This window comes from Rutilus rutilus (genome assembly GCF_951802725.1).
Source record: "Rutilus rutilus genome assembly, chromosome: 5".
NCBI classification, from domain to species: Eukaryota; Metazoa; Chordata; class Actinopteri; order Cypriniformes; family Leuciscidae; genus Rutilus; species Rutilus rutilus.
In genome coordinates, this window is record NC_140213.1 from 35,368,606 (window position 1) to 35,393,464 (window position 24,859).

The 24,859-nt window shown below is 37.0% G+C and overlaps 1 protein-coding gene across 5 annotated transcripts in view; it reads right to left on the minus strand.

Annotated features, from left to right (window-relative positions):
- Positions 1–2,327: 2,327 nt before the first annotated feature.
- Positions 2,328–24,859, minus strand: part of srgap1a (SLIT-ROBO Rho GTPase activating protein 1a) — a 116,356-nt gene continuing 93,824 nt past the window's right edge. For 2 of the 5 annotated variants that reach the window (XM_084409374.1, XM_084409372.1), the window contains exons 17-22: positions 24,172–24,396; positions 21,537–21,616; positions 14,213–14,393; positions 9,829–9,966; positions 6,772–7,120; positions 2,328–5,123 (exon numbers count right to left, since the gene is read on the minus strand). In XM_084409374.1, the coding sequence (XP_084265500.1) occupies positions 4,737–5,123; positions 6,772–7,120; positions 9,829–9,966; positions 14,213–14,393; positions 21,537–21,616; positions 24,172–24,396 (1,360 nt within the window). In that variant the 3' untranslated portion in view covers positions 2,328–4,736. Of the gene's footprint in view, positions 5,124–6,707; positions 7,124–9,828; positions 9,967–14,212; positions 14,394–21,536; positions 21,617–24,171; positions 24,397–24,859 lie in introns of all 5 variants that reach the window. The other 3 variants (XM_084409373.1, XM_084409371.1, XM_084409375.1) reach the window with 2 other exon arrangements.

A 24,859-nucleotide genomic window follows, 5' to 3' on the forward strand; every position in this document is an offset into this window, starting at 1 on the left:
ATACAGTGAAAAAAAGAGATGCAAAATAGTTTATTTTTCTAGTCCACAAAATTCACAGGTATATGAAATTTTAAGCTTAAATCTTTCCAAAACATGTTTCGTAAGGATATATTCTGTGAAGTATTTTGTAAGACACTTCCTTACTTTTGTTATTTACACAAAACATATTTGGCAATGCTTTGACCCAAGATATTATTACCAAATAAAGAAGAGAATCTTGCTGCAGGAAAAGACACAGAACAAAGAGCATTTCTTATATCCTTATTGCTACATTTTTGTTATTATCAATGAAAATGTTACTACATGTTGATTTCCACTGAGTTCTTTAAGAGTAACATCACACTCTTTAGAATCGCATCAAGAACAATAGCAAACTTTATTGGTTTAACTGGTAATTTAAAATTTTGTAGAAATTCAGTAGCCTATATGATAACAAATATCCATTGGAATTAACCAATTGTCTAACTAATATAATCCCTTCAGTAATACATTTGCACTTTTTGAGTATCTGTAGCCTACTTTACTTGAGAATAATTTTTTCTGGAAACTTTTTACTTTAACTTCACTACATCTGAAAGATACTTTACTCCACTACATTTCTGTCAAGGTCCTTGAGTAGAAAGTAGTGACGTCAGTCAGGGGATGATTTTGGTTGGAAATTAAAGTCGGATTGACGTCAACACAACTTTCATTTCCAGCCAAAATGCAACCTGTTTTTCATTTTTACAAATTACTACGTTAAGTTGTGTTTAACTGGGATGTTCTCTATTTCTGTAGAGGGGCAATCTTTAAGGGGAAACAATACAGATTTTTCACAATTCATTTAAGGCCTGATACAGCAGTGAATGCCTCAGTACATCTAATTATTTTTGGTATACCTCAAAAATGTGTTTTTCAAAAAATAGCCGTGTTATCAGCAAACTGGCTAAGTTTGAATTCTACACCTCATATTTTATTTATTTTTACATGCATTGCCAAAACCTGGGTGACTAACAAAAATAAAGAAGGAGAGAGGGGGCATCCTTGCCTAATGCCACAATGAATATCAAACCTTTGTCGTCACTCACAGTAAGAATAAATGATGCCGCAATATTGCGTAACTTCTGGTTATGAAACCGAAGAGATTTGACTTTGTTTAAATTCCCGAAGAAATGGGATAACCTTTCACAGGTGATAATGTGTTGTATTAACTCAATATTCCAGGTTTTTAAACTATGGAAACTTTTAGCTAACGCCTTTTTTGTTGTATTGATGTATTTTAGTTTTGCTAAATCATCTGCTGAAGTCTATTGCAGATATAGATATTCACACATGCGTCTAACTAAGGTTGCAGACGCACAGAGCACTTGCTCTCTAAAGTTCAGGGACAGGCTTTGACCGTTCCAATATGGCGGACGGCTTACGGCCCAAAGAAAGCAGCCGCTAATGAGTCATCTATGTCTTTATGTCTATGCATGCAACTCCAGGAAACCAGGAAGTGGGTCACCATGGCTACCATAGCTGCTAGCTGTTCTTTTGAGGTTTTAATCGCACTTGACAAACAACGAATTTCGCAAAAACTATAAAACTCAGTCTTACGCAAACCTGAAAAATAAACATTTTAAAATGCTCTCTGATTGAATCTGTTTAATAAGTCATTTTTACATTTCTCTTAAACACGACCCCAGTCAACCACTTCCTTCCTGCTAGTTTCCAGTTTGACGTGTCTCACATCACATCCTCTTTCTTTTCACACATAAAAACATTAACATTAGTTGCCAGTAGGCAGGCAAGAGGAATTCTGGGAGATGGCTGAGATCTTATTCTTTTTAACACTTTCAGTAAGTTAATCGAAAACAAAGAATCATCATCTATTTTTCTCTTTGTGTGATTTCATGCCATCCCTCATCACTGTTTAATGCTGATCTTTTGGTGATAATTCCACTTGTTATAAATGATAATATTGTTAATGTTTGGCAGTTAATTACAACACAAATGTATATGTTACAACACAAGTAAGAGTTAGACTAAAATAGGCTAGTGGCCTGGCCATCATAGTATAAGAAAATAATAGTTTGTTTATGATTAGCATGAAATTAAACCTATAAGAAGCATGATTACAGGTAGCATCTCATTATTATATTAAGTTCTTAGCAAATTCTTACCGCTGAGCTGTGATTTATAATATTGGTTCAATTTGAACTGGTAAATGCTACGGTGTATCTTCAATAGAAGGGTTAAAAAAGCCATTGGAACAAACACGTTCAACCAGATCTTGTTTTTGACACTCCTTCCTCATTAACAGTGACAATTGGGAAACAACCAAGTCCAGACTGGGAATTCATTAAGCATCATATTGTGAAGACTATTTAATGTCATATGTCACCACATACAATCTTATCCTTTAAGAAAACAACACGGTCCAAGGAGGAAGAGGAGATACAAGCCAACACCTCAGTGAACTGACCAAACTATGTTCTTTATTAGAAAGACTGAGCAGTCCTCCAAAAGCTCTACAACTTGTTAGGATGTTACATGCCAAATATACAGTCTTACATAAAAGTGCAATGTCACAATGGCTAAGCAGTATCTTTATTATTTGACCATTCTTACAACTTAACAAACAGAACAACGTTAGTAATAATTTATTTACTGTAATCCCTAGCAACTCGGTATACTGGATCTGAAATAAGAATGCCACGGCACAGAGGACGTTTGTATGAAGTTCCTCTAAAACAGTTTTTAAAGGCACTTTCACAAGTACATAGTACAGAGATGTACATGGACACACTGATAAAACAGCAATTAAATACATACAGAGATTTTGCTACTGTGTGTAGTTTTGCAGGGAGAACATTTCTCAAGGCTTAGCTGAGAGACATAAGATCTCAAATATCAACGCAATGTACACTCTTAAAAAAAGAAAAGAAAAGAAACAAACATTTTGTAATCGTTTTTAATAAATTGGTAATCAAAAGGCTTTAGTATGTTCCTTTTACATGTTTAAAAACAGGCATTGCTTATATTGTCTTAAAGTTTCTCCCCTTGGTTCAGCGATGGACAATTTCATAACATCATCCAAACATATTTCATAGCATATTCTACCTAAATAGGAGTAAACTGTTGTATATTTATCAGTGAATACAGTACAAGTAACACTAAACTATTGCCAAACTGTCATAATAATGTGAATGTTGATGCACAGATAACATAAGATTGATATACTGTATACGAAATCCCAGATTTTTTATTGTGACTGATGCTATACATATTTATTTGTCTTTGGGTATGTCATGTGACTGACTTCATTTGGGTGTGGTGCTGTATGTGACATTATTACGAAGGGTTAATGGGCCACTAGCACACATAGGAAACAGCACTCTCTCACGAAAGTACTGCTGTAACAGTCTCTGAGTCCATGGCTATTGGCATCATTCCCTTGTTTGGTGAAACAACAAGAATTATTGCCTTAAAAGTTTCTAGAAATGCACTTGCATATGACAACTAAAAGGATTATCGTTCATGCGTATAGGGTAGAACCGAGCCGAGGGTTTTAGACAGCTAAGCAGACAAAGAAATGATTCTCGTAGCCTATCCGCATCAAACTCTAAGCAGCACTTGAAGAACTTTACTTTTTTGGCAGCTAGACTTTACTATTCACAGATTACATCTAATTAAGCAGAGAGATACTAAAAAAATAATGTTTATAGTGAGCAGTTGTTCCAAATTGGCCTGGGAGAAGGTAACGTACATAAAAGACCCACAAAATAAAAATAAAAAGGTTTAGTGGATGTACATTTATATACACAATATATATTTCTTTCATTCTAAATAAGAAACTGAGTGAAGAACTTTAAAAAAAAAAAGTAAGCGGATGTGGTTTACGCAAACTCCCTGGGCATATATTCAAATATTACTATCAAAAATATAATATTCAAAGCAAAGCCTTGCTAATTCAACTTGGAATCATTCAACATCAACAGCCAATCAGGGCGGGCAAAAGATGTGACATCACATGCCCTTATATGGCAGTGCGTTTCCAACCTCAACATTCCACACATCATCACTTCAAAGAGTCGCGACCAGAAAACACTCTTGAGATGTAAAGACACATTTCCCACAATCCTTATGCTGTAAACAGAGAAACCAAAGACCCTGCTTAGTTTCTGTATAATTCACATTTAACAGTTTTTCTAGTGGATGTAAACTGCTGATATTTAAAAAGTCACCCTAAGAATATAGGAAGCTGTAGTGATTTGTTGCTTTCTTTAATATCATTTAATCTATTCACACAGAGTACTGCGGAAACAAATAAGGTGTCGGACAAGCATGCAAACGGTTTTTGGATACACATAAATAGCTTTCTGTTAGTCGCCGGTGTCTTTCGGATATATTTAAGAATGTCCGTTTGAATTCACTAAACAGGTCATGAGAGAAAATGTAACTCTGAAATAGTAAACACCTGTTTAAGTAACTCTTCTGAACCATGCTTAGTAACCGACGTTATTCTAGTTTATTAATAAACCCTAAAATAGTGTTGGAATTCTATACACACACTGTTTTAAACTAACACCTCATTAATGCTGACCATTTCTAGTATCTTTAGTTACTTATATTTGCTTTAGTCCACTCTCTAAAGCGAATGAAATGTTGCGAAATGTTCAATGGCATTAAAATCCACTAAAAACCTGGCTCTGACTGCAATGGTCCTAATTTGACATTGTCTCCCCACTGTCGCTCTGAATGCACACAGTTAATCACATGGTGCAGGATTTGTCCAGTGGATCCTGCGGAGGGGGCGCCGGATGCTGCGCCGCTCCCGTCTTGGGTATCGCCACCATGGGTTTGGGCCGCAGGGCAGGGGGCTTGAGCTGCACCCCCATGCGCGGGGCCACGGCGGGTTTGAAGGTGCTCATGGTGTCGCTAGAGGAGCTGGTGCTGCGGCGCATGGGCGGCTCAGTTGGGGCGGGCCGGAGCAGGAGCCCGTGCAGTTGGCTGAGGGACTCGGTGGAGCTGGCCGGTGTGGGAGCGTTCTTCATCTGCTCCAGGGTGTCCAGCACCACGTCGGGTGCGTGTTTAGCAGAACTCTGCCGTTCAAGCTCCTTCAGCTCATTCAGAGCAGTGTTCATCGTCTCCTCTATGTCCTACAGGAGAGAGACAGTGAATTTGAGTGTGCAGGTGGCCGAAATTATAATATAAACATCAAGCAAATGGCAATACATGCGGACAACATGCTACATCACATCTAGTGAGATAAAATAAAAAGTACTTACAATATGTGTTCATAACATGGTCAGATTGTTAGTATTAAACAAAGAGACCCATGAGGATACTTCTTAGTGTGCGACATCAAGGTTTTTTTGGACTCAATAAAACCATCTTTGTTACGGAACTATTTCAAATATGAAAACATTTTTACTTAAATTAAACTAACTTCTGGTATTTCGGTAGTTTCATTATGGAGCCTCAGAAAACTTCCAAGGGTTTAAAATGAGACAAAACAAGTTTTAAAATAATCAATAAAAAAACAAACAATTATTTAAAAATGTTCCCCTTCCCCTGATTACTATACCTAAAATTAAATTAAAAATATATATTTTTAAATTAGAAAAACATTCAAAGAAAATATAAACTCAATATGAAAATATTTTTTTCTAATTGATCCCTAAAATATTTTATTGGGTAGAAAATGCTCTTTGTGCGCAAAAATATTTTAAAAAGTTTTTATAATCACAAATGACTGGAAAGTTTTATAGAATAATTAAATATAAAGTAATGGACATTTCTATAATTTATATAAATGTCTAAATCATTTTACTGGGTAGAAATTGATCTTTGAGAGCAAAAATATTTGTAAAAATCATGTAAATTAATTTGTCAAAAAAAGTGAGAAGCCTAAAGAACATTCAGTTTATCAAATATCACAACAGGTGAATTGTGGTAAGTTATTTTAATTTACTGACACCAAGATTCTGTAAATAAAGTTTATTAACAAGCAAGGAAATATACAGTATTAGCCTAGATGTTCAGCCTCCAATGGGGGAGTCAAAGGACCTGTTTTATATGTTACACCTACTATTAAAATACGTTTTGGTCGATCGGATCACAAGTAGACGAGGGACATACATTGGTGTTTTAATCTGTCTCTTTAATCCATTTTCAACCACTTCTATCCTGATTTCTTTGAGGGGAGGGTCTATGGGTCTATGGCTTTCGATCTAATGGATGACCAGAGATGATGGAAAAACATACGGAGAGCTTCAGCTTTCGTTTCTGCTCAGATAGCCACAAGACCACAGCGAACACGGTGAGTGCGTTTTAGAAATCATGAATGGTCTTCAAACCAAACCTTTAAATCTCATCTGTCTATTACTCTTCCCACGATGTTTACGTATTAAGTCAGTAGGCGGTCTTTTGTGGGTGTTCGAGCGCATTTGACCACATAAGCGTACTAGTCAATGAGTTTTCGACTACCCCTGGAAGTTGTAGAAAGTGGACAAGCTCAAAACGTTTTAGACCCCATTTGCACCTGTATTTAGCGTTGTTCACTTGTGATCCGATTTACCAAAAACGCATCTTAATACAGATGTTTACAGGTGTAAACAGGGCCAAAAAGATTGAGAAGCATCGGCTCACAGCACATTTAAATTGGATTTGTTTTCTCTGCTTGTGCTTCATAAGTGTTGCAGATATGCATTAGTCATTAGTAACAGGAGGCAGTAACTGACTATGTTACAGGGCTGGGCCTGCTGCGCATGGTGTGAGGGGCGTCGTCGCTTGCCTCCCGCTGACCTGTGCGATGCTCTCTGGATCCAAGCTCTTGTACTGGCCTGAAGACGTGGACCTTCGGATGGGAGGGCTCTCCATATTTTTTATGGACTCGTGCCGACTGATGTTGGTCAGGCTGCCGTGGCCGGTCCGTCTGCGTCTCTCGGGGCTGTCCATGGGCATGTGTCCTCTTCCTCTCAGCAGATCCCGCGGACTGTAGTGGCCCATCGCCGGGGATCCCAAATCTGGGTTGCCGTGACTACCGTGGCTGCTATGGTTACCGTGGTGGCCCTGAGAGGGGTGGACCAAGCAGTGGGCGTCAGTGGGGCGAGCTGGTGGCCTACGGGACGGAGGGTCACTTCTCTTCCTGTGCCTGCTAAACAAAATGGAAAGAAAGATAACATTAAAGTGTGTAATGAATCTATTTCTATACCAAGATGGCATTTTAGCTTAAAGGGGACCAACTATGCTATTTTAATAAGTTTTCATTCTTGAATGTCCAAAAAACACATTTTCCCACATATTTTACATCACTGCAGCACCTCTCTTCCCAGTCTGTCAGTAACGCACTGTTTAGTTCCTGTCATTTTGAAGCCGTCCTTCTGAAAAGCGCAGTGTAATAACTTGCGAGTTCCAACACACTACTAACGCAACTCAACTAGGACTCGCCCCCCCTTTTTTGGCGAGAATTATTTAAATGAGGAATATTGTGACGTGCACGTTCCCAGAAGAAAACTCAAGACTACAATCGAGGAGTTTCAGGGAGGTCAGACACAGCATGGTTTTTCCCCGCATTGAAAATATTTTTTGAATAGACTCTGGCCTGCCAACGATTTATCTGATCATTTAATGTGACTATACCTGCTGTTCTGCAGTGCTGGTACCCGGTGATAGCCGGCTGCTTTAAAATGCTCCTGTGAGTGTTTGTGTAAGCAATCTGTGAAGAGCGTCAAAAGTCTCTATAAACAATGTGATTTTGCAGCGTTGAGCTTAATAGCCAATCAGAGACGTATCTGTTGAGTGCATGAACGCAATGGCCAATCAGATGTGTATAAGTTAACCAGAATCCGCTCAATACTGCTCAAAATGGCGGCGCTTTCATTATAATCAGTATAAATACGATGTCAATAAGAGATTCATTGCACAGCGTAGGACAGCCTCATTGATTATAACGGGACTTTTCACAAATGTGCAGCTTCGTGTACCTCACGTTGAACTGAAGTAATTGACAGCTTCAGTGATTACAATGGAAGCGATCTTTGCTCGCTTTCTGTACATAATATATATTTTTCAACTACACATTGCACATTTTCTGGATTGACAACCGTATTTAAATACGCGATTGAATCCGATTGACAATGATAAATTAGCACAGGACAGAACAAAACAATCTGATATTGTATGTCAAATGATCTATGCATGATCTGTTATGTGTAATGTGTTATTTTGTTGTTTATTTTATTATTAACTTTTCAAATCAGTCACATTTTACACAAAGATTTTTAAATATGAAATAGTTCTAAGTACTTTGTTTTATGATATGTCATAAAAGTTCCTGTTATCCACCACCACCATGATGTAAATGTAATGACAAAAAAAAGACATAACAAAATTACAAAAACTAAAATTAAACAGAAAATATAAAAAAAGCTAAATCAAAATATGAATAAATACTATAATAGTACACAAATAACACTGGTGGAAATTACAGTTTGCGGGGGAAAAAGGATTATTGTCCTGTAACACAAGTATATCCACTAGTATGTGTGTATTAAGGACGAAAGTGCGCATTGTTGAAACACCCATAAATTATTTCAATTACTAAAATGGAGTATTTCTAGCACAAGTGTTCAACCATAAGTTGCCTCTTAACTTGTATAATGAGCTCTCGTAATGTGATTCAAAGAATCGTTTTGACAGTCCGTGATAGATGGTAATCAGTAATGAGATGCTAATCTGTGAGTTCATAAATTATGCAACTGTGCAGCTAATAGTGACCATATTAAGAAGAACTGAATTGATTTTGTATGCTATTTTATCTAAAGCGTCAGTAGAGGTATTTGTCCAGCAGAGAGCGACCTGCACTGCACTAAAACAAGGGGCGACGCAATGGTGCACTGCTGCATGAAATCAAAGAGTATCCAAAGAGAGTCAAGTCGTGAAAACACAGAAATTAACTGGTGGTTTTTATGGAAAGCCATCTAAAACTGCTTTAGAATGACTAGAAATTATTCAAATTCATATTGAATGCCATTTAACATTTAAGTATCAGAGTCCTTTCATTTCTACGACGCAGATGTCAGCTGCATGGGTCTGTTAACACATTGCAGTACACTAACATTCACCGCTTATCCAGATTTCTGGCAAACTGGATGTAAATAAGTACCGAGTTCATGTGTTTGAGCACCCGCCTCCTCTGCTAGGAATAGCGCTGACACATCAAAAAGAACATTTGTCTTTGGAGATCAACACGTTATAATTTGATTGCCATAATGTCATTGGGTTTACAGTTGCAGAGGAAGCTATCCTCAGTATGTTTGATAAATGCACATATGGAAGGAGGAGGACATCTAAATAAAGACAAATGCACTGAAAGATTTAAGAGCCAGGAAACATAGCAGCACGACACAGAGGGATGGAGCAAATGAAAGGGGGGAGAGAGCAAATGAATACAAGACAAATCAACAGAATAAAAAACTGATGTAGTAAACTTCAAGAAAAAAAAAACCCACACTGGGACTTCTGGGCATTTCTTTCTTCGTTCTCGTTACTTAAGGAGCATTTGATTGTTTGATGTTTGTCATTAAATTGCCTCACTGTAAAAAGGGATAAGTGGACTTAACTTAAAAAAGCGAGGAAACCCGTTGTCTTAAAACTATTAAGTAAATAAACTTCATGCGTAATTGAAAAGTTAATTGTCAAGTTCACATAACTTAATTTTTTCAATTACGCATGAAGTTTATTACTTAATCATTTTAAGTTAAGTCATCTGATCACTTTTTAAAGTGCTGTAGCCTTTTTTATTGAATACATTCAATGTCTTGAAGCAAGGGGAATTCTGGGAAGTTTTCGTTCACTCACCTGCTGATGTAGGCGTCAGGTATTCTGCTGTCTGTTGGAGATCCAATGTCTCTAGTGGAGCATTTCTCCTCTCCTCCGTGTCCACTGCTGGCCTCGCTGTCTGCCTTCTGACTGAGTGTGTCAGAGAATGTGTCATCCCTGTCAAAACAGCACACAAGTAGTAAAAAAAATATATATATATATTCACAAGCATTTAGCTTAGTTTAATATTTAACCCTTAAACGCATACCTTGGGGTCTTTAGTGACCCGGGACGTCATTCACTACCCACCTCCTCATTTATTTTTTAAAGTTAGACATCAACCTTCTTAGTTTTCCTCAATCAATTCATTATAAACAATATAACAAGAAGAAAATGATAAAATTATAAAAGAATGCCTATTTTCCCATTCGTTGTTTGTAAAGGTTGTTAGCAACCCTATTCAATTTGAGGTGTGTGACAGTGTAATTATATTTTTACTTCACAACAATAATTGAATCTTTTATGACTAAGAAAGTGCAATCCACCTTTATTCCACAAGGTGGCGATGTCTAATACACAATGATGAAGTGACGTTTCACTCATAGTTACCGCAGGCAGAAAACAAAAGAATAGGAAGTATCATCAGCAAAACTTAAAATGGCTCAGTGATTTTCTGCATTCAAATATTAGAGTCAGTGTCACTTGGTGGATCTGTTGAAGAAGCTGTCAGCGATCAAAATATTGATTTTGAAGATGCTGAAAATGATAGTTTGGAGAATATGTTCGAGATCGTGAATATAAGCCAGATGCTGAATGTACTGGGAAATGAGCTCTGATGAGGACAGTGATGATGGTATAAAACATCTGCTCAAACTGAACCCTTCCAAGCTCCAAAAGGTAACAAAATATGCTTTATTTTATTCTTCTGTAATTGTTACTCTAATATCGGGAGGGTTTCATATTATTGCGACAGGTAGAGACCCATTCGTGTTAGATTTAGATCCGGGTCGCTAAAGACCCCAATATGTAATAATGATTGGCGAAACATTCATGCATTTAAGGGTTAAACTATATATATATACACTAGGGGTGGCACGGTTCACAAAACCCACGGTTCGGTTCGTATCACGGTTTTAGGGTCACGGTTTTCGGTTCTGTACGGTTCATGTTGTTGTTTTTTCTTTTAATCTTTAACACTCCAAAAATTTACTTCAGCATATGATATATAGCTGAATTATCTAATTATTTATTTATTTATTTCATAAATGGGGTGTGTTTGCAAAACGCAGCTTCTCATTTCCCATTCTGAAGTAATATGAGTGAGCAGTCACCCTGAGGAAACTTTCAGTGGCCCTGGAGGTCCATCATCTGTAGAGCTACGTGGGCTGTGTTGGACCGTTATTTGTCAATTTATACTCGTGTCTCGTCATCATAGGCGGGACATGTCCCCACCATTTTTTGCCAGGGTTGATATTATCTTGCAGCACGGGTGTACCAATACAAATAAATAAAACATTTCCAGTTAACTAGCAAAGTATTTGTTTCATTCGTTTGTTAAATAAGAAGCAATTTAGCGCTGAAATGTGTTTTTTTAATCAAGTGATCAAAGTGCTCGTTGCAGTTGCGATCAGTGGTGCTGATACAGTGTTCTCGTGGCTCGCGCACACACCGCAGCGGCCGCACGTTCATCACTCGGACGCGCGCTTCAATCCATTGAGGAGACTCAAGGGCAAGGCTACTCGTTCCGATTAAATAATAAAACAAAATTCATACAAATCGGTCCCTGCTTGATATACAACCGCTGATAAACATAATCGGTTTTGATAAAGAAAAAAATATATACGAGCGCAGATTACAACTCAGAACCTTTGATACGCTTGGCAAGTTCTGCCACTGGACCATTAGGCTACGTGGAACAGTCGATCTATTTAGCCTATTTATTCACATGAAAAAAACAACATATAGTGGAGTAGATCTCATTAAATGTCTAGGTAAACTCAGTGTACTATATAAATCGATTGCTGGACATTGTAATGTAATTCTACATATGTCTGATTTATGATTTAGCATTGTATTAGCACGGGCACGAGGCTACATTGCGCATGCGTCGAACCGTGCAAACCGCGCGACGCACACGCGCACCGAACCGAGACAAGCGAACCGAACGGTTCGGATGTTTTTTCATGTACCGTGCCACCCCTAATATACACATACATATAGCAGCAAGGTTTGCTCTGCTTGTTTGTAGGGCTGCACAATTTAGCCCAAAATATTGTGATTATATATCAATAGGACTATAAAATAATACTACTAATAATAATTATTATTATTATTATTATTAATAGTAGTAGAATATGCATTACTGTTAACTGAGACATAAAAGATGTGATAAAAGATTTCACTCTAAAAGAACTGTGCTGTATTTTGCATTATTTAATTAAATTGCAGAAAGCCATATAGCAAATTGGTTATATTTCGACTAATTGTGCATCCCTAATTGAACGTGACACTAAAGTTCAAACATTTTTGGTTTCTTCTTCTTCTTTGTCACAACCCTATCAAAATGCAACACATGCTTCAGCAACAATTAAAACAATTAATCGCAAGGACATTTTTTCTGCTGCAAGGTAAACCATGATGACTATTTCATTTGCTTTCACTATTTCTCCTGTTTACATTGCGTCCATGCTAACTTGCAATCTTGTAACATTGCCCTTTTTCAACACTTTCATGTGAAGGTCAAGCGATACGTGATGCTTGTGTTGAGTGGTGCGTTAAAGCCCTGACACGAGGCATGTAAAGCTCTAAAAGTCCTGTGTAAAATCACAGCTGTTGATACGGCTTATTGGACAGTACATTAGGTCACATGTTTTTGAGCACCAAACAGACATTTCTATAAGCGGAGATGTGAATGCTCTCCATTGTACGCGTGCCACTGTGCTGATGTGTGTATGAGCTGCCCAGCTGACATCCTTACACTCTCTTGCTCTTTTATTGGACTGAGGGACTGGCTCTGCTGGTCTAGGGCCTCTTAAACTCCCTCGTTCCACCAGGCTGTAAATTCTCTCAGTGCCACGAGCCAAGAACACACATCAACAGAGGGTCATGATGTGAATTATTGATACACACACACAGTCGGCTGGTATGGGCTCTGTTGTTGGCGTCACTCAGCACTGTGCCTGATCCATTAGATTTGCCCCCTTTATGAGCCATAATCTGTTCAACAAGGCGCCAATAGTTGCCCAGGCAGAACAAGTTGTCATGACAATAAAGAGATTTACCAGAGGAAGATGGTCCAGAGCAGAGTGCAGCTACTAAACTCTGTGGCTCATTTATGTTCAAAATCTAATGAGGTGCCTATCTAGACAGCATTTTAAGGCAACATTGGTACAATCCTTTCTAAGTAAGCAGCTGTCTTTTAAGTCTGTATCCCCAATGACTACTTCCCTAACATAGTATGAATACAGTCTGTCCAGTCTATATATATAGTATAACATTTTATTAATGGTTGAGAAGCAATTTTTCATCAAATGCAGTACCTACTCTGAAAAGAAGTCTTTGAACATAAGTCTAACTCTTCAGAAGGTAATCCCAAAATGCATTTCCAAAAAATTGTGGACAAATAAAAAATATTACGCTATACAAACTAGGGCGGTGAAAAATAATGTTAATTTTGGAGATCAATATGAAATGTTTACATTATTAATATAAATATAAAATATTTTAAAATATATTATTTAAAATACTTTGTTGATTGTACAATTATATGTACATTTATTTATGATTACAAATTTTAACATGATTGTGTTATTATTCATTGATATGTGATTAATCATGAAAATTTGTGCAATAATTAGTTACATGTTTTTATTCTATTCACAGCCCTAACATATTATATTAAACTATATATAATATAAAACTACAACTTTTTCCATTACACATTCATACATTGTCTCTCATCCTTGTTTTTTATTAGATTTTCTAAATTTTTCTACATTTCTACGAACAAAACTAGATTTTATTTCAAATGTATGTTATATTTGGTTGATTTTATCCAATGTATAGAGTCGCAAAACGCATTTCATGGCGCATTTTACTGTGTATGGTTGTGTGTGTGTGACCAATAAAATTGCAATCTGAATTGAAATGATTATTGATTAAAATTTTACTTATCTAATGTTGAAAGGACGGAATAGACTCATACTCCAAACATAGTTACATCTGCCAAATATTTATGTACTATGTATTTTTAAGATTTTAGATTATCATGCTGTTAGCAACATTGCAACATCAAACTCTGTTGAAGCACTTTTATTATTTATAATATAAAATATTATTTATATATCCAACTATCCTTGAAACGTTGATCATTACAGACAGTGGAGTAGTTGATTTATCACAGTAGAACAGTAGAGATACTCACATATCCTGCACAACAATGTACTGGTGAGGCACAAGGCCGTCTATGCCATTGTGTCTGCCCTCCCACCAGTCATCCGATGCTCTCTGGTACAGCAGCAGAGACGCACCCTTCTTAAAGGACAGCTCCCGCGCAGAGCGCCCCACATAATCAAATTTTGCGATGGCTTCAATGGGCTCCCCTTCTGTAGAGGAAAAAAGACACAGCATGGTTAATTCAGTTAAGTTAGGAGAGAGGAAATAGATGTCAGTGACATCAACAGCAATAGGTTTTCCATTGGAGAATTTCCAATCATAACTTCTGTGTGATCAATTAGCTCTTCCGGATGGGCAGCATCACCCGTTTCTACACTTTTGGCATATGCTACATGAAACGCCTAAAGGGAAAAAATATGAAGCTGTTTGAATGGCAGTTGGTGCTATTTACAGAAACAAGTCGAATGAAAACAGTGCACATGCCTCAACAATATCTGACTGTTTTATGAGAGCATTTGAATGCATCAACGTTATAGGGTTTCTGACTAGTTGCTGTACATGCCTTTGCTGCCATGACTCCCTTTATGTAAGAGACACAGCGGGCTTCAATGCATGTGAAGTAGCTGCAGTTCTGGCAGAACGGGCTGTTCTCATCCTCAGGATAATCAGGCAATGTGGACCTTACCAACAACATCACAACACCTGCCAACTGAGTGCAACAACTTTTACAAAACAGCACTGTGGTGCAGTGATGGTGATACCATAGTGCTTGAGCAAGGTACAAGAGATCATGCTAAATTATGTATTGAGGTCACAGTTAAAGGGGAACAAGTTATAAAAAAAAAAAAAAATTGCTTTTTATATTTTAAAAATGATTTATATCAATTTTAATATTTAAATAATAATAGAGATATATGTCATATATATATATATATATATATATATATATATATATATATATACACATACATACATATATATACACATACATATACTATGGTTTACCATCGTGGTGTAATCCATCATAGTATTACCATTTTTTATATCCATAAATGGTATTTTTTTGTGAAAACAAAAGTCTCATTAAAAAGTTAAACTACCTGGTAAATCAATTTGTATTGTATGTAACTAAATGCATATTGTGAAGATGTGTTCAGTCTTAATTCTATAAGTTCTGTATTGCATTTTGCATCAAAGTCAAGCATCAAAACGGTCAAAATTGTTGTTAAAAATGTAGTGATACTTGCTACAGTAGTATTCCAAAAAAACCTTTGGAGAGAGGCACGAGCGTTGCCATTGTAATAAATAAAGACAGAAAAATTAGTGAAAACAATAACAAATCAGACAAATAGAATACACAATAAATCTAGGGAAGACAGCAATAAAACCGAGAGGCACAAGCTCAGAGAGGAAATGCTTTTTCATTCTCGACAGTCTGGAAATGACAATGAGTCAATAAGACGTGACGGGCGTGAGTTGACTGTCTGAATTAATAGGGCAGCTCTGAGAGCAGGCACCTTGTTAATAAAGAGGACGGGGTGGAGATCAATATGGCCATCAACTGTCCACACGTCCCTGTCTCTCCTCCATCTCTGCCTGACAGATGCTGTCATTCAGAGTGTCCTTGCAAAAGCCTGTTCATGTATCATAGTGCTGCTAGGACAGTGTTTGTGAAGACGTAGGGAAGTAGGAAAGTTACCAAGGTTATTAAAGAAAGCAAATCCATGTATTCGACCAATTCATTTGTTTACTCGTGTCCAAAACCTCGCTCACTAAATTACACAAAGGCGCTTTGGAACTTTTAATTCATTCTGGTAGTCTGTATTTAAGAAGCTGTAACTCTTTTGTTATGGTATCTATTTTTATTCACAGACATTGTTCCTGCAGCCGCTTGCTCTACCGTAGTTCATTGCACATTGTACCATATGGGCTTGTTTTTGCCCCAGAGGAGAGTTAACAACCAATGCTAGGTTTTTTGGCTTAATATACACTGCTGTAGCAGTAACTTACCCACCAGCACTCGCGGCTGCAAGCAGACCCAGGAGGAATGAAGGCTGACAGAGTAGAAAAATGTTTGTAAGCTGCATTTCCTGTTTTTTTTTTTTTTATGGAGGCATGCTTGCAGACTGCACGAATACAGCCATTTAGAAGAGAAAGCTCACTGTAACATCACCGGCTAAGAAATGTTCTGTCTTGTAACAAAGACGAAATGTTTAAAGGGTTTTCTCATCAAAAACTGCCATTTTAACAAAGCTAATTAGGCTAACAGCCACATAATATTCAACAAGAAATGCCATTCAATAATCGTTTTATTTATTTAATGCATGTTTAACAGTAAACCCGAATATTCAACAAAGATTTTTTTTTTTTATTGTAACAACTTAAAATTCATTAAACATTTACTTCAGAAGCAATACTGCATAAGATATTAACACTCACTTTCAAAGACTATCTTAAATAACTGTAAACAATTTTAAATTATGAAAGAAATCTCTTTCATAAACATTAAAAAAAACTTTATGAGATTGTAAAAAAGTAAAAACAGTAATTTTATGAAATATGACTCAAATGTAAAATATTTGTTTTAATTTTTTTTAAATGTAATTTATTATCACATATATAGTGTCACATGATTCCTCAAAAAAATATGTAATATGATGATTTAGTGCTCAAGAAACATTTCTTATTATCAATGTTGAAAACAGTTGTGCTGCATAATATTTTTGTGAAAAACGTGATACAGGATTATTTGATGAATATAAAGTTCTAAAGAACAGCATTTATTTGAAATATAAGTCTTTAGTAACATTATAAATGTCTTTACTGACACTTTTGAGCAATTAAATGCACCCTTGCTGAATAAAATTATTAATTTCTTTATAAAATATCTTACTGACCCCAAACACTTGAACAACAATAACATAATCTGTGTATGTATATACATTTCTTATTGTGTGTGTGTACATGTACTGTACATTTATTTCAATGGTCCACTTTAGACATTCTACAAACTAAAAGTTACTAATAGATTTACTAACTTTGCAACTCTTAAGGCCCGTTCACACCAAGCACGATAACTATAAAGATAACGATAAAGATAACTATATATGCGTCCACACCAACGACCGATAACGGTCTATTTATTCTAAGCACGCGCGCGCCCGCCCCATTTTAAATGCGCGAGACCTTTAAATTAGAATGGATTCTAATTGCCTGTCAGTGTTTTATCGTTTGACAGCTGGAAAAAAATCGTTCTGAAAGTGATCCCAACGATATCGTTCCTCATATCTTTATCGTTATAGTTGTGGTGTGAACTCTGTTATTCTTTAATATGGAGAACGATTTTTAGAATTATATCTTTATCGTTATCTTTATAGTTATCGTGCTTGGTGTGAACGGGCCTTTAGAGTTAGAGTATTAGACTGTTAGGTTAGGTGTTAGGGTTCAGGTTAGTAGAGTAAGTTGACATGTAGTTGCAAAAGTTACTTATAGTCAGAAGAATGTGTGTTGGGGAGCATCAAAATAAAGTGTTAGCAGATATTAAAAGGATAACTGTCGCCAAAATGCAACCTAGGGTCTTTTTGTTAATCTACCCGAGGCAAACTTTTGACAGTCAAAAATAGCCGATCTCCGAATGCGAATGAATTGACTCTGAATTTTAATATTGTTTCTAATATGAGGATCCTTTTTCAAATACAAGGTCAATATTGATTTTCACTAACGACAAAACAACAAATTATCTATGAATTTATATGGAACTAAGCTTTAGGAGCTTTCCATCTTTACTCTCCTCCCTGTTACGTTGCATTCGGAGATCGACTATTTTTGACTGTCAAATCGCCGGCGGACAGAGCTACAGTGAGTTGTTCAAAATCTTTCTTTTTAGTAAACTCTGTGTACACAAACAATGTTCTCAATGCTCGAGTTCATGTGTAGAGCCCCTGGTGATACTTCGAGCAAAGTTTCATGGTGCGTCGAGCCTTCTTAGTGTTTTAAAAATAGCGATTTTTGATGCTATCATAGTAGTGCCCCAAGCACTCCCATTCAAAAGGCAATTTGACCAAAAACGAAAATACGGTCAAACTTAAAAGTGGCGTTTCCATTCTACTTATGCATTTAAACGAAAGTTTGCCTCAGGTAGATTAACAAAAAGACCCTAGGTAGCATTTTGGCGACAGTTATCCTTTAAGCAGACTGTAAACTAATACTCTAAATGAGAATTAAATGACATGTAGTTGCAAAGTTACAGGACTTATATTTAATTGAATGTCTAAAGTGGACCATCAAATTTAAGTGCTACCTTTTTTATTATTATTAAGAGTCATTTTTGAATTAATGTTGACTTTTAGATATATCAGATATATCACACAAACCGACATTTCCAAAATGCCAAATCTTCTCATTCAACATCGGTTTCTCACAGATGCTGATATTTGTCTTTTTCTTCCCTAGAGTGCATTATGTCTGCTTATTCCAGTTCACTTGAATGAATAAATGGCTCTAAAGGCATAGCAGGGGTCCCATCACTCGACAAAGTGGTTTTCCAGATGGGCCCTGAGACCAGACGATCCCCTTCAGATGCAGTGATTGAGGACAGATGCTGCACTGGTCACTAGTTTGAGCGGGCTGATATAGTTATACTCTAACAGTCTAGGCATCGGTTCCTCAGGATGGTCTCTATAATAATGCCAGCTGATAAATTCCCATGAAAAAGGCTTTTTCAAGAGATTTAGAAGGATAATATAACCCAAATCGCTTATTATGAAACAAGACAAAACACACAAGCTACCCATAATCGAGATCGGACATAAGCAATATTCGTAGTGCAAAAAAAAGGAGATTAACAATTCCTCTACTAGGAAGAACCTGCTCAATACATTCATCAGGAAAACATCTGGAGCAAAACCATGGAAGCTGAGAGCAATTTTACAATCTTCAGGTCAGTTATGATTTGTCCTGACATTGATATCTGACATCTGCGTTAGTTAATGGAAACCCTGACATACGTGAAGTATCAGGTTTCTCAGTTCAATGTGACAGATTCATGAAATTTAAACAGACAGTGAGATGGGAACAGTCAAAACTAATCTTCAGCATGCAGATGCCCATGTCTAGATGTCCAATAGTGATTTACGAAAATAAATGACACAATTGTGCGTAATATCCTTCAATAAATTCAATCTGAAAAGAACTGAACATTCAGTTATGGGTTCTGTTTATACTCGGGTGGATATGAGATCTGTCTGTTCGGCTCAGTTTAGAGATTGGATGAATGATGGCGGCATGATGTCAGAGTTGGACACGAGTCTCGGTTCATATAAACACTCGAGCGATTCCGGTTATACGTGACAAAAACGTGAGTGTCGCTGGTGCTTACCCATGCAAAACTTGCTGTGGTTTTGTAGGTGGGTGTTTTATGCAGTTATTAGGGGTTTCTCCTGCAATATAAGTCTTTTTGTCAGTTTTATCACAAATCTCAAGTTTAAACTCTTACAAAAGTAATAGAATACATCTTCTATACAAACCCCACGATTTCATGTTTATAGCACAAACGGGGACAAATTATGCGTCTTAGGCTACATTCACACTGCGAGCCTTAGCGCTCAATTCCGATTTATTGCTTAGATACGATTTTTTTGTATAGCTGTTCACATTATAGTTTTAAATGTGGCCAATATCAGAATCCAGTGTGTACAGATCATTAATGATACCAGCCCACATGTTTTGCTTGTATATTTGTCAATGTAACACTTAAGTTCTAACACATAACTGCCTTAACACCTTTTGCGATGGTCTTGATAACTTTGGGTATGTAAAATCTTTGAAGTCACTCCCATGAACACAGAATTGTGACGAATGCTGCTTTAGAGTGATGTAAAAGTCTCATGAATTCCGATATGACTGTTCAGACTGAAGTCGTATTGCAAAACATCTGACCTGTATCAGATTTAGAACCACATATGGAAGTGGCACAAATCGGAATTGAAAAGATTTGATTCCATGTGGTTTGTGCTGTTCACACTGTCATGACAAAAAAAAGATCTGAGTCACATGAGCAACAAAATCAGATTTGGGCCACATTTACCTGCAGTCTGAACATAGCCTTAGTTTAATATGTAATATTTATGGTAAGGAGTTTGTTTAAATCCCAAATTTTAAGAATAATACAATAATACTCTTGCCTTATCCAAATAATTAAATCCCATTTGAGTAAATACAGGGAGAGTTTACTCCCATTTGTTTTTATGATCCAAAAATAAAAGGTAGACTTTAAAAGCAAACATCTAACAAAATGAATGTGTATTTGGTGTTATGGTACAGTACTACCATTTATCTGACTCGCTGCTTAAGGCCCTTAGAAGCTAAACAATGGGATAAACGTGGCTTTTGTCTGTCCTAGAAATCATAGATATGGAAAAGCAGACATCCCACTTCTCTTATCAAAGAACGCACAAGAAAACAAGCATTGTTCAGGTACAGACAGAGCGAGAGACAGGAAATGTGTCTATTTTCAGTGAGGTAACATACAGGTCAGCAGCAACATTTTCCTTTTGTTTCTTTAGAAATACTGGACAGAAGACGAAAACAAACCACTTGATTTGAGTTTTCACAGTCTGAAACTTGTTTGTTTCTCAGATTACATATGGGAATTGATCATGTGTCATCAATGGGCCAAGCATCTGGTTTCAGTTGAGCTTTGGGAACTTCTAGGGAACTTTTTCCATAATAAAACTACATGCAACTACATACAGAACTCAAGTTTGAGGCAGACTGGTAAGGACTTTGCATGTTTTTTTTTAATGAAAGTAGCCTTACAGACATGATAGACTGGTCTATTTTGCCCTGCAGTATTGGAAAGTATTTACCATGCTTGATTAAAACCCCCTTCTTTGTTTACGGATGCTTCTCCCTTCCCGAAGGATTAGAAAACAAAAAGAAGGACCAAATAGCTGGACGTAGCTTTCCACTCTCTAATCGTTTAATTTAGAGCTGTGAAAAGTGATTACCCAGAGGTCAGTGCACACAGAGATTAACCCTTGACTGGCCAGGTCAGAAAACGTCATGTGAAGTAAAATCAATCCAGAGGCTTGATGGACATTAGCTGAAGCCATTCTGAGACAATGGGAATAATGACAAGTATGGAACCACTCATTATACATAAATCATCATCAGTTCATGTTTTTACTGGCACATACGAATTAGTTTTAATTCAAATGTGTGCTGAGCATACAACAGAAGTGCTCTCTCTCTCTCTTTATGTAAATAATATGCTCCTCATTTCACTTTTTATTTTCTATTGTCATATCCGACCGAACCACAAACTTAAACTTTGTTAAACAAAATAAACATACCATCCTCACTGGTGTGGGTCTCAATTCCTCCATCCTGATCAACCTCCTCAAGAGCTCCATGTTCACTGTATGGACTCTCACTGCAGGAAAAAAAGAGGAAATGAATCAAGATGATTAATTATAATAATTAACTATAGGTTATATGAACTATTTTTAAAATACTTAATAGATTGTGGCATTTACAGCATCTGTAAACTCAATATTTAAGGACAGAATAACTACATTTCAGCCAAGTAAGTGTTTCTCATGAGCTTAAAAAAAGTTTGCTCTAAATGCTTGATTAAATTAATTTTGTAGACACATACATTGTAGGGTCTGTGTCTTTATATAAATCTTTTTTATTAATTTTTTTAAGTAAAAAAGAAAGAAAAAAAAGATTAAAATATATTGATCCCACTGTCTGTCTGAATACTCGATTCTGATTGGCCGGAAGGTGAGCATTCAAACCGTTGAATGCACAGGTAGTTCCAGTCAGTTTATTCTCTGTTCTATATTAAGGCGCTTCTTTCACTGAAGCACACACACCACTTGCACACAAAGAACCTTTCAGGAGCATTATTAATAAAATAGCTTATCTGCTGAATTGCTACATTATTTTTCTCAGCAACGAGGGGGTAAAATCGCCGTTTCTGAAGTAGCTAAACTCACAGCTTCATTGCCTCATTCACCTCCATCCTTCCTTCCCCTCTCTGTCTAGATAATTAATTCAAATAAATGCTATAATTCATTAATTCAAATGAACGTAATCTTACCGCACTATTTGATCTCTGTGTCTGATTCAAAGCAGGCAGAATGCTAGATCTAGCGAGCCGTAACTTACTAAAATAATTTTTATTTTCATTGTTACCCTTCCAGTCAAATATTGCACTGCAAACTTCAATGACAGCTTTAAATTGTCAATGCTGGCAAATGACCATGGTATAAGTGGGATAATCCACAGCTAGCTGTGCAATAAACTATTTGAATGCACTATACATATATAGCTTTGAAAATGATGTAGTGACATTTCTTGGTGTTTTCAACAATGATAATAATAAGAAAAGCTTTTTGAGCACCAAATCAGCTTATTAGAATGATTTCTGAAGGATCATGTGATATTGAAGACTGGAGTAATGATGCTGAAGATTCAGCTTAGCCATCACAGGAATACATTTTAAAACATTATTTTATATTCTAATAATTTTTCACAATATTAATGTTTTAATTGTATTTTTGATTAAATAAATGCAGCCCTGGTAAGCATAAGAACCTCAAAAACATCTTAACGACCCCAAACCTTTGAACGGTAGTGTATGTATACTTCCTTACATAAGTAAATGCATGCACAGGGAGACAAAGAGTTAAGTCACAGCCAGAGTAAAACTCAGCATCGAGCAAAAAGTACAGAAGCTGTCATTAGTATTCAGGAGGAGTTGGGCAGGGTGATTGGGATTCTGTCAGTGGCACAGCACGGTTACTGAGACTGGCAGTAATGCCCTTCACATCCTTGCAGATTACCCCTGACACGCAGTAAAGTCATTTCAAACAGAGCTCTGCCACTCCCACATGCCACACTACCAAAGGGGAAAATACGAGAACCGGCTTCGGCGAGTTTAAGGATGTAATGATTTGAAGTGCTCAAGTACAGATTCTTGCAGTGGCAGGTGTTTTGCTTCAGTTTGGGGGATGAAGACTTGTGGGAGTTGGGCCGCTCTCTTTGAGACAACAAAATCACTAGCCAACACATACACACAGCTGTGGAGTTGGCGGAAAATGTCTCTTTCCTCTTCTCATCCATGGGTATTTCGGAGAGAAATGAGCGTTGGTTTGGCCGGCGATCTTTTCTTACCTTGATGGCTGCAATTATCAAGGTTTCATTCTGTCTCACCTAGTTAAAGGTCTCCAAACCCTTCGGCCTCTAAAAAATGTCCTACCTCGACTAAAGAGTTCACGACATAATTTCAAATAATTACCCACACCGAATCCAAACACAGCTTAGATGCAGCTGGTCCCGTCACTCTCTAGATCCAGGCACACATACCTGTGATATTAAGTGCATTTTAAATACAAACTTTTGGCCTAGGGCCTGGTATATCCTCACAGAGAAAGAATGAGAAATACGAGGCCATTTTATAACACAAATTTCTGCTAATTCAGAGTTTGAAAGAAAACAAACATCACACATAATCCACCCAAAAATTGATTGAAATTCACCCTCATGTCATTCCAAACCTGTATGACTCTTTTTTAACAAACAGGACCTGTATTACCCTCTTCCAAATCTTTTGTAAGGATGTATCCTCCTTTCCTGGATCAACCTGCTCTTCAAAACAAAGCGGTCACACCCTAAAACTGTGCTAACAAAATAAGTGACTCACTATAGCACTGAATACTTCTTTTTTTTTTTATTAAAACAAACTTTTTCACTTCAGTCACACCATGGATGTCCGGATACCACCACTAATATAGTACAGAAAAATACAATAGTCAAACACAAGCCCAAACACTGACTTTAACAAGCTTTAACAAGATTCTCATCTCTCAGTTTGAGCAACCCCTGAACATCTATCTTACTTACACCTACCTAGACGCAGTTACCCAGACAGTTATCAATAAATTATTAAAAACAGCATCGCCATCTAATCACACCACTCACCAATAATCTCCGCCTGCCATACACTTCTCATACAGGGGGCCGTCAAGCTCCTTTGAATCAGGAAAGATGGTCTCGTGGTGGATGATGATGGTTTTGATGACCTCATTGACATGGGCCTGGCAGGAGACCTGGTCCTGAGTTTCTGGAGTGGGCATGAGGGTGGGGCCAAAGCAGATGGCCAGATTATAGGGGTCCATCATGTTTTCATCACTGTACTGGGACAAGCTGCAGGAAATACGAACAAGCTATTAGGCAAGCAGCAAAAAAAAAGCAAGATGGTTCTGGTTTGGCTCTTAAAAGGAGAACTCCGGTCAATTCTAACATTGAGCTCATTTTTTTGTACATTTGGAGTGCTGTCAGAACAGAGAACAACGACAAAAATCGGTGTTGCCTACACCGAGTTATCCTCTTTTTAAAATTTGCACCCTGTTGACTTCAATGGGGCAAGTTTTAAACCTGCTTTTAGCCTCTTAACATCCTTGATGTGTCATTACAAGTGCACAGGTCATGTGAGTGATTCCTTCGGAGTGAACGCGGGTGAATCTGACTGCAGTAGATGTGAAAGATATTAATAAAAATGTTTATTCAACCAGCGCACATACCTGTATTTTCTTCCTGTTTTAGGTTGAAGTCCACAGTAGTCGATTGTCGAGTTCACGCGCGTGATCATAGGTACTAAACCTATGCG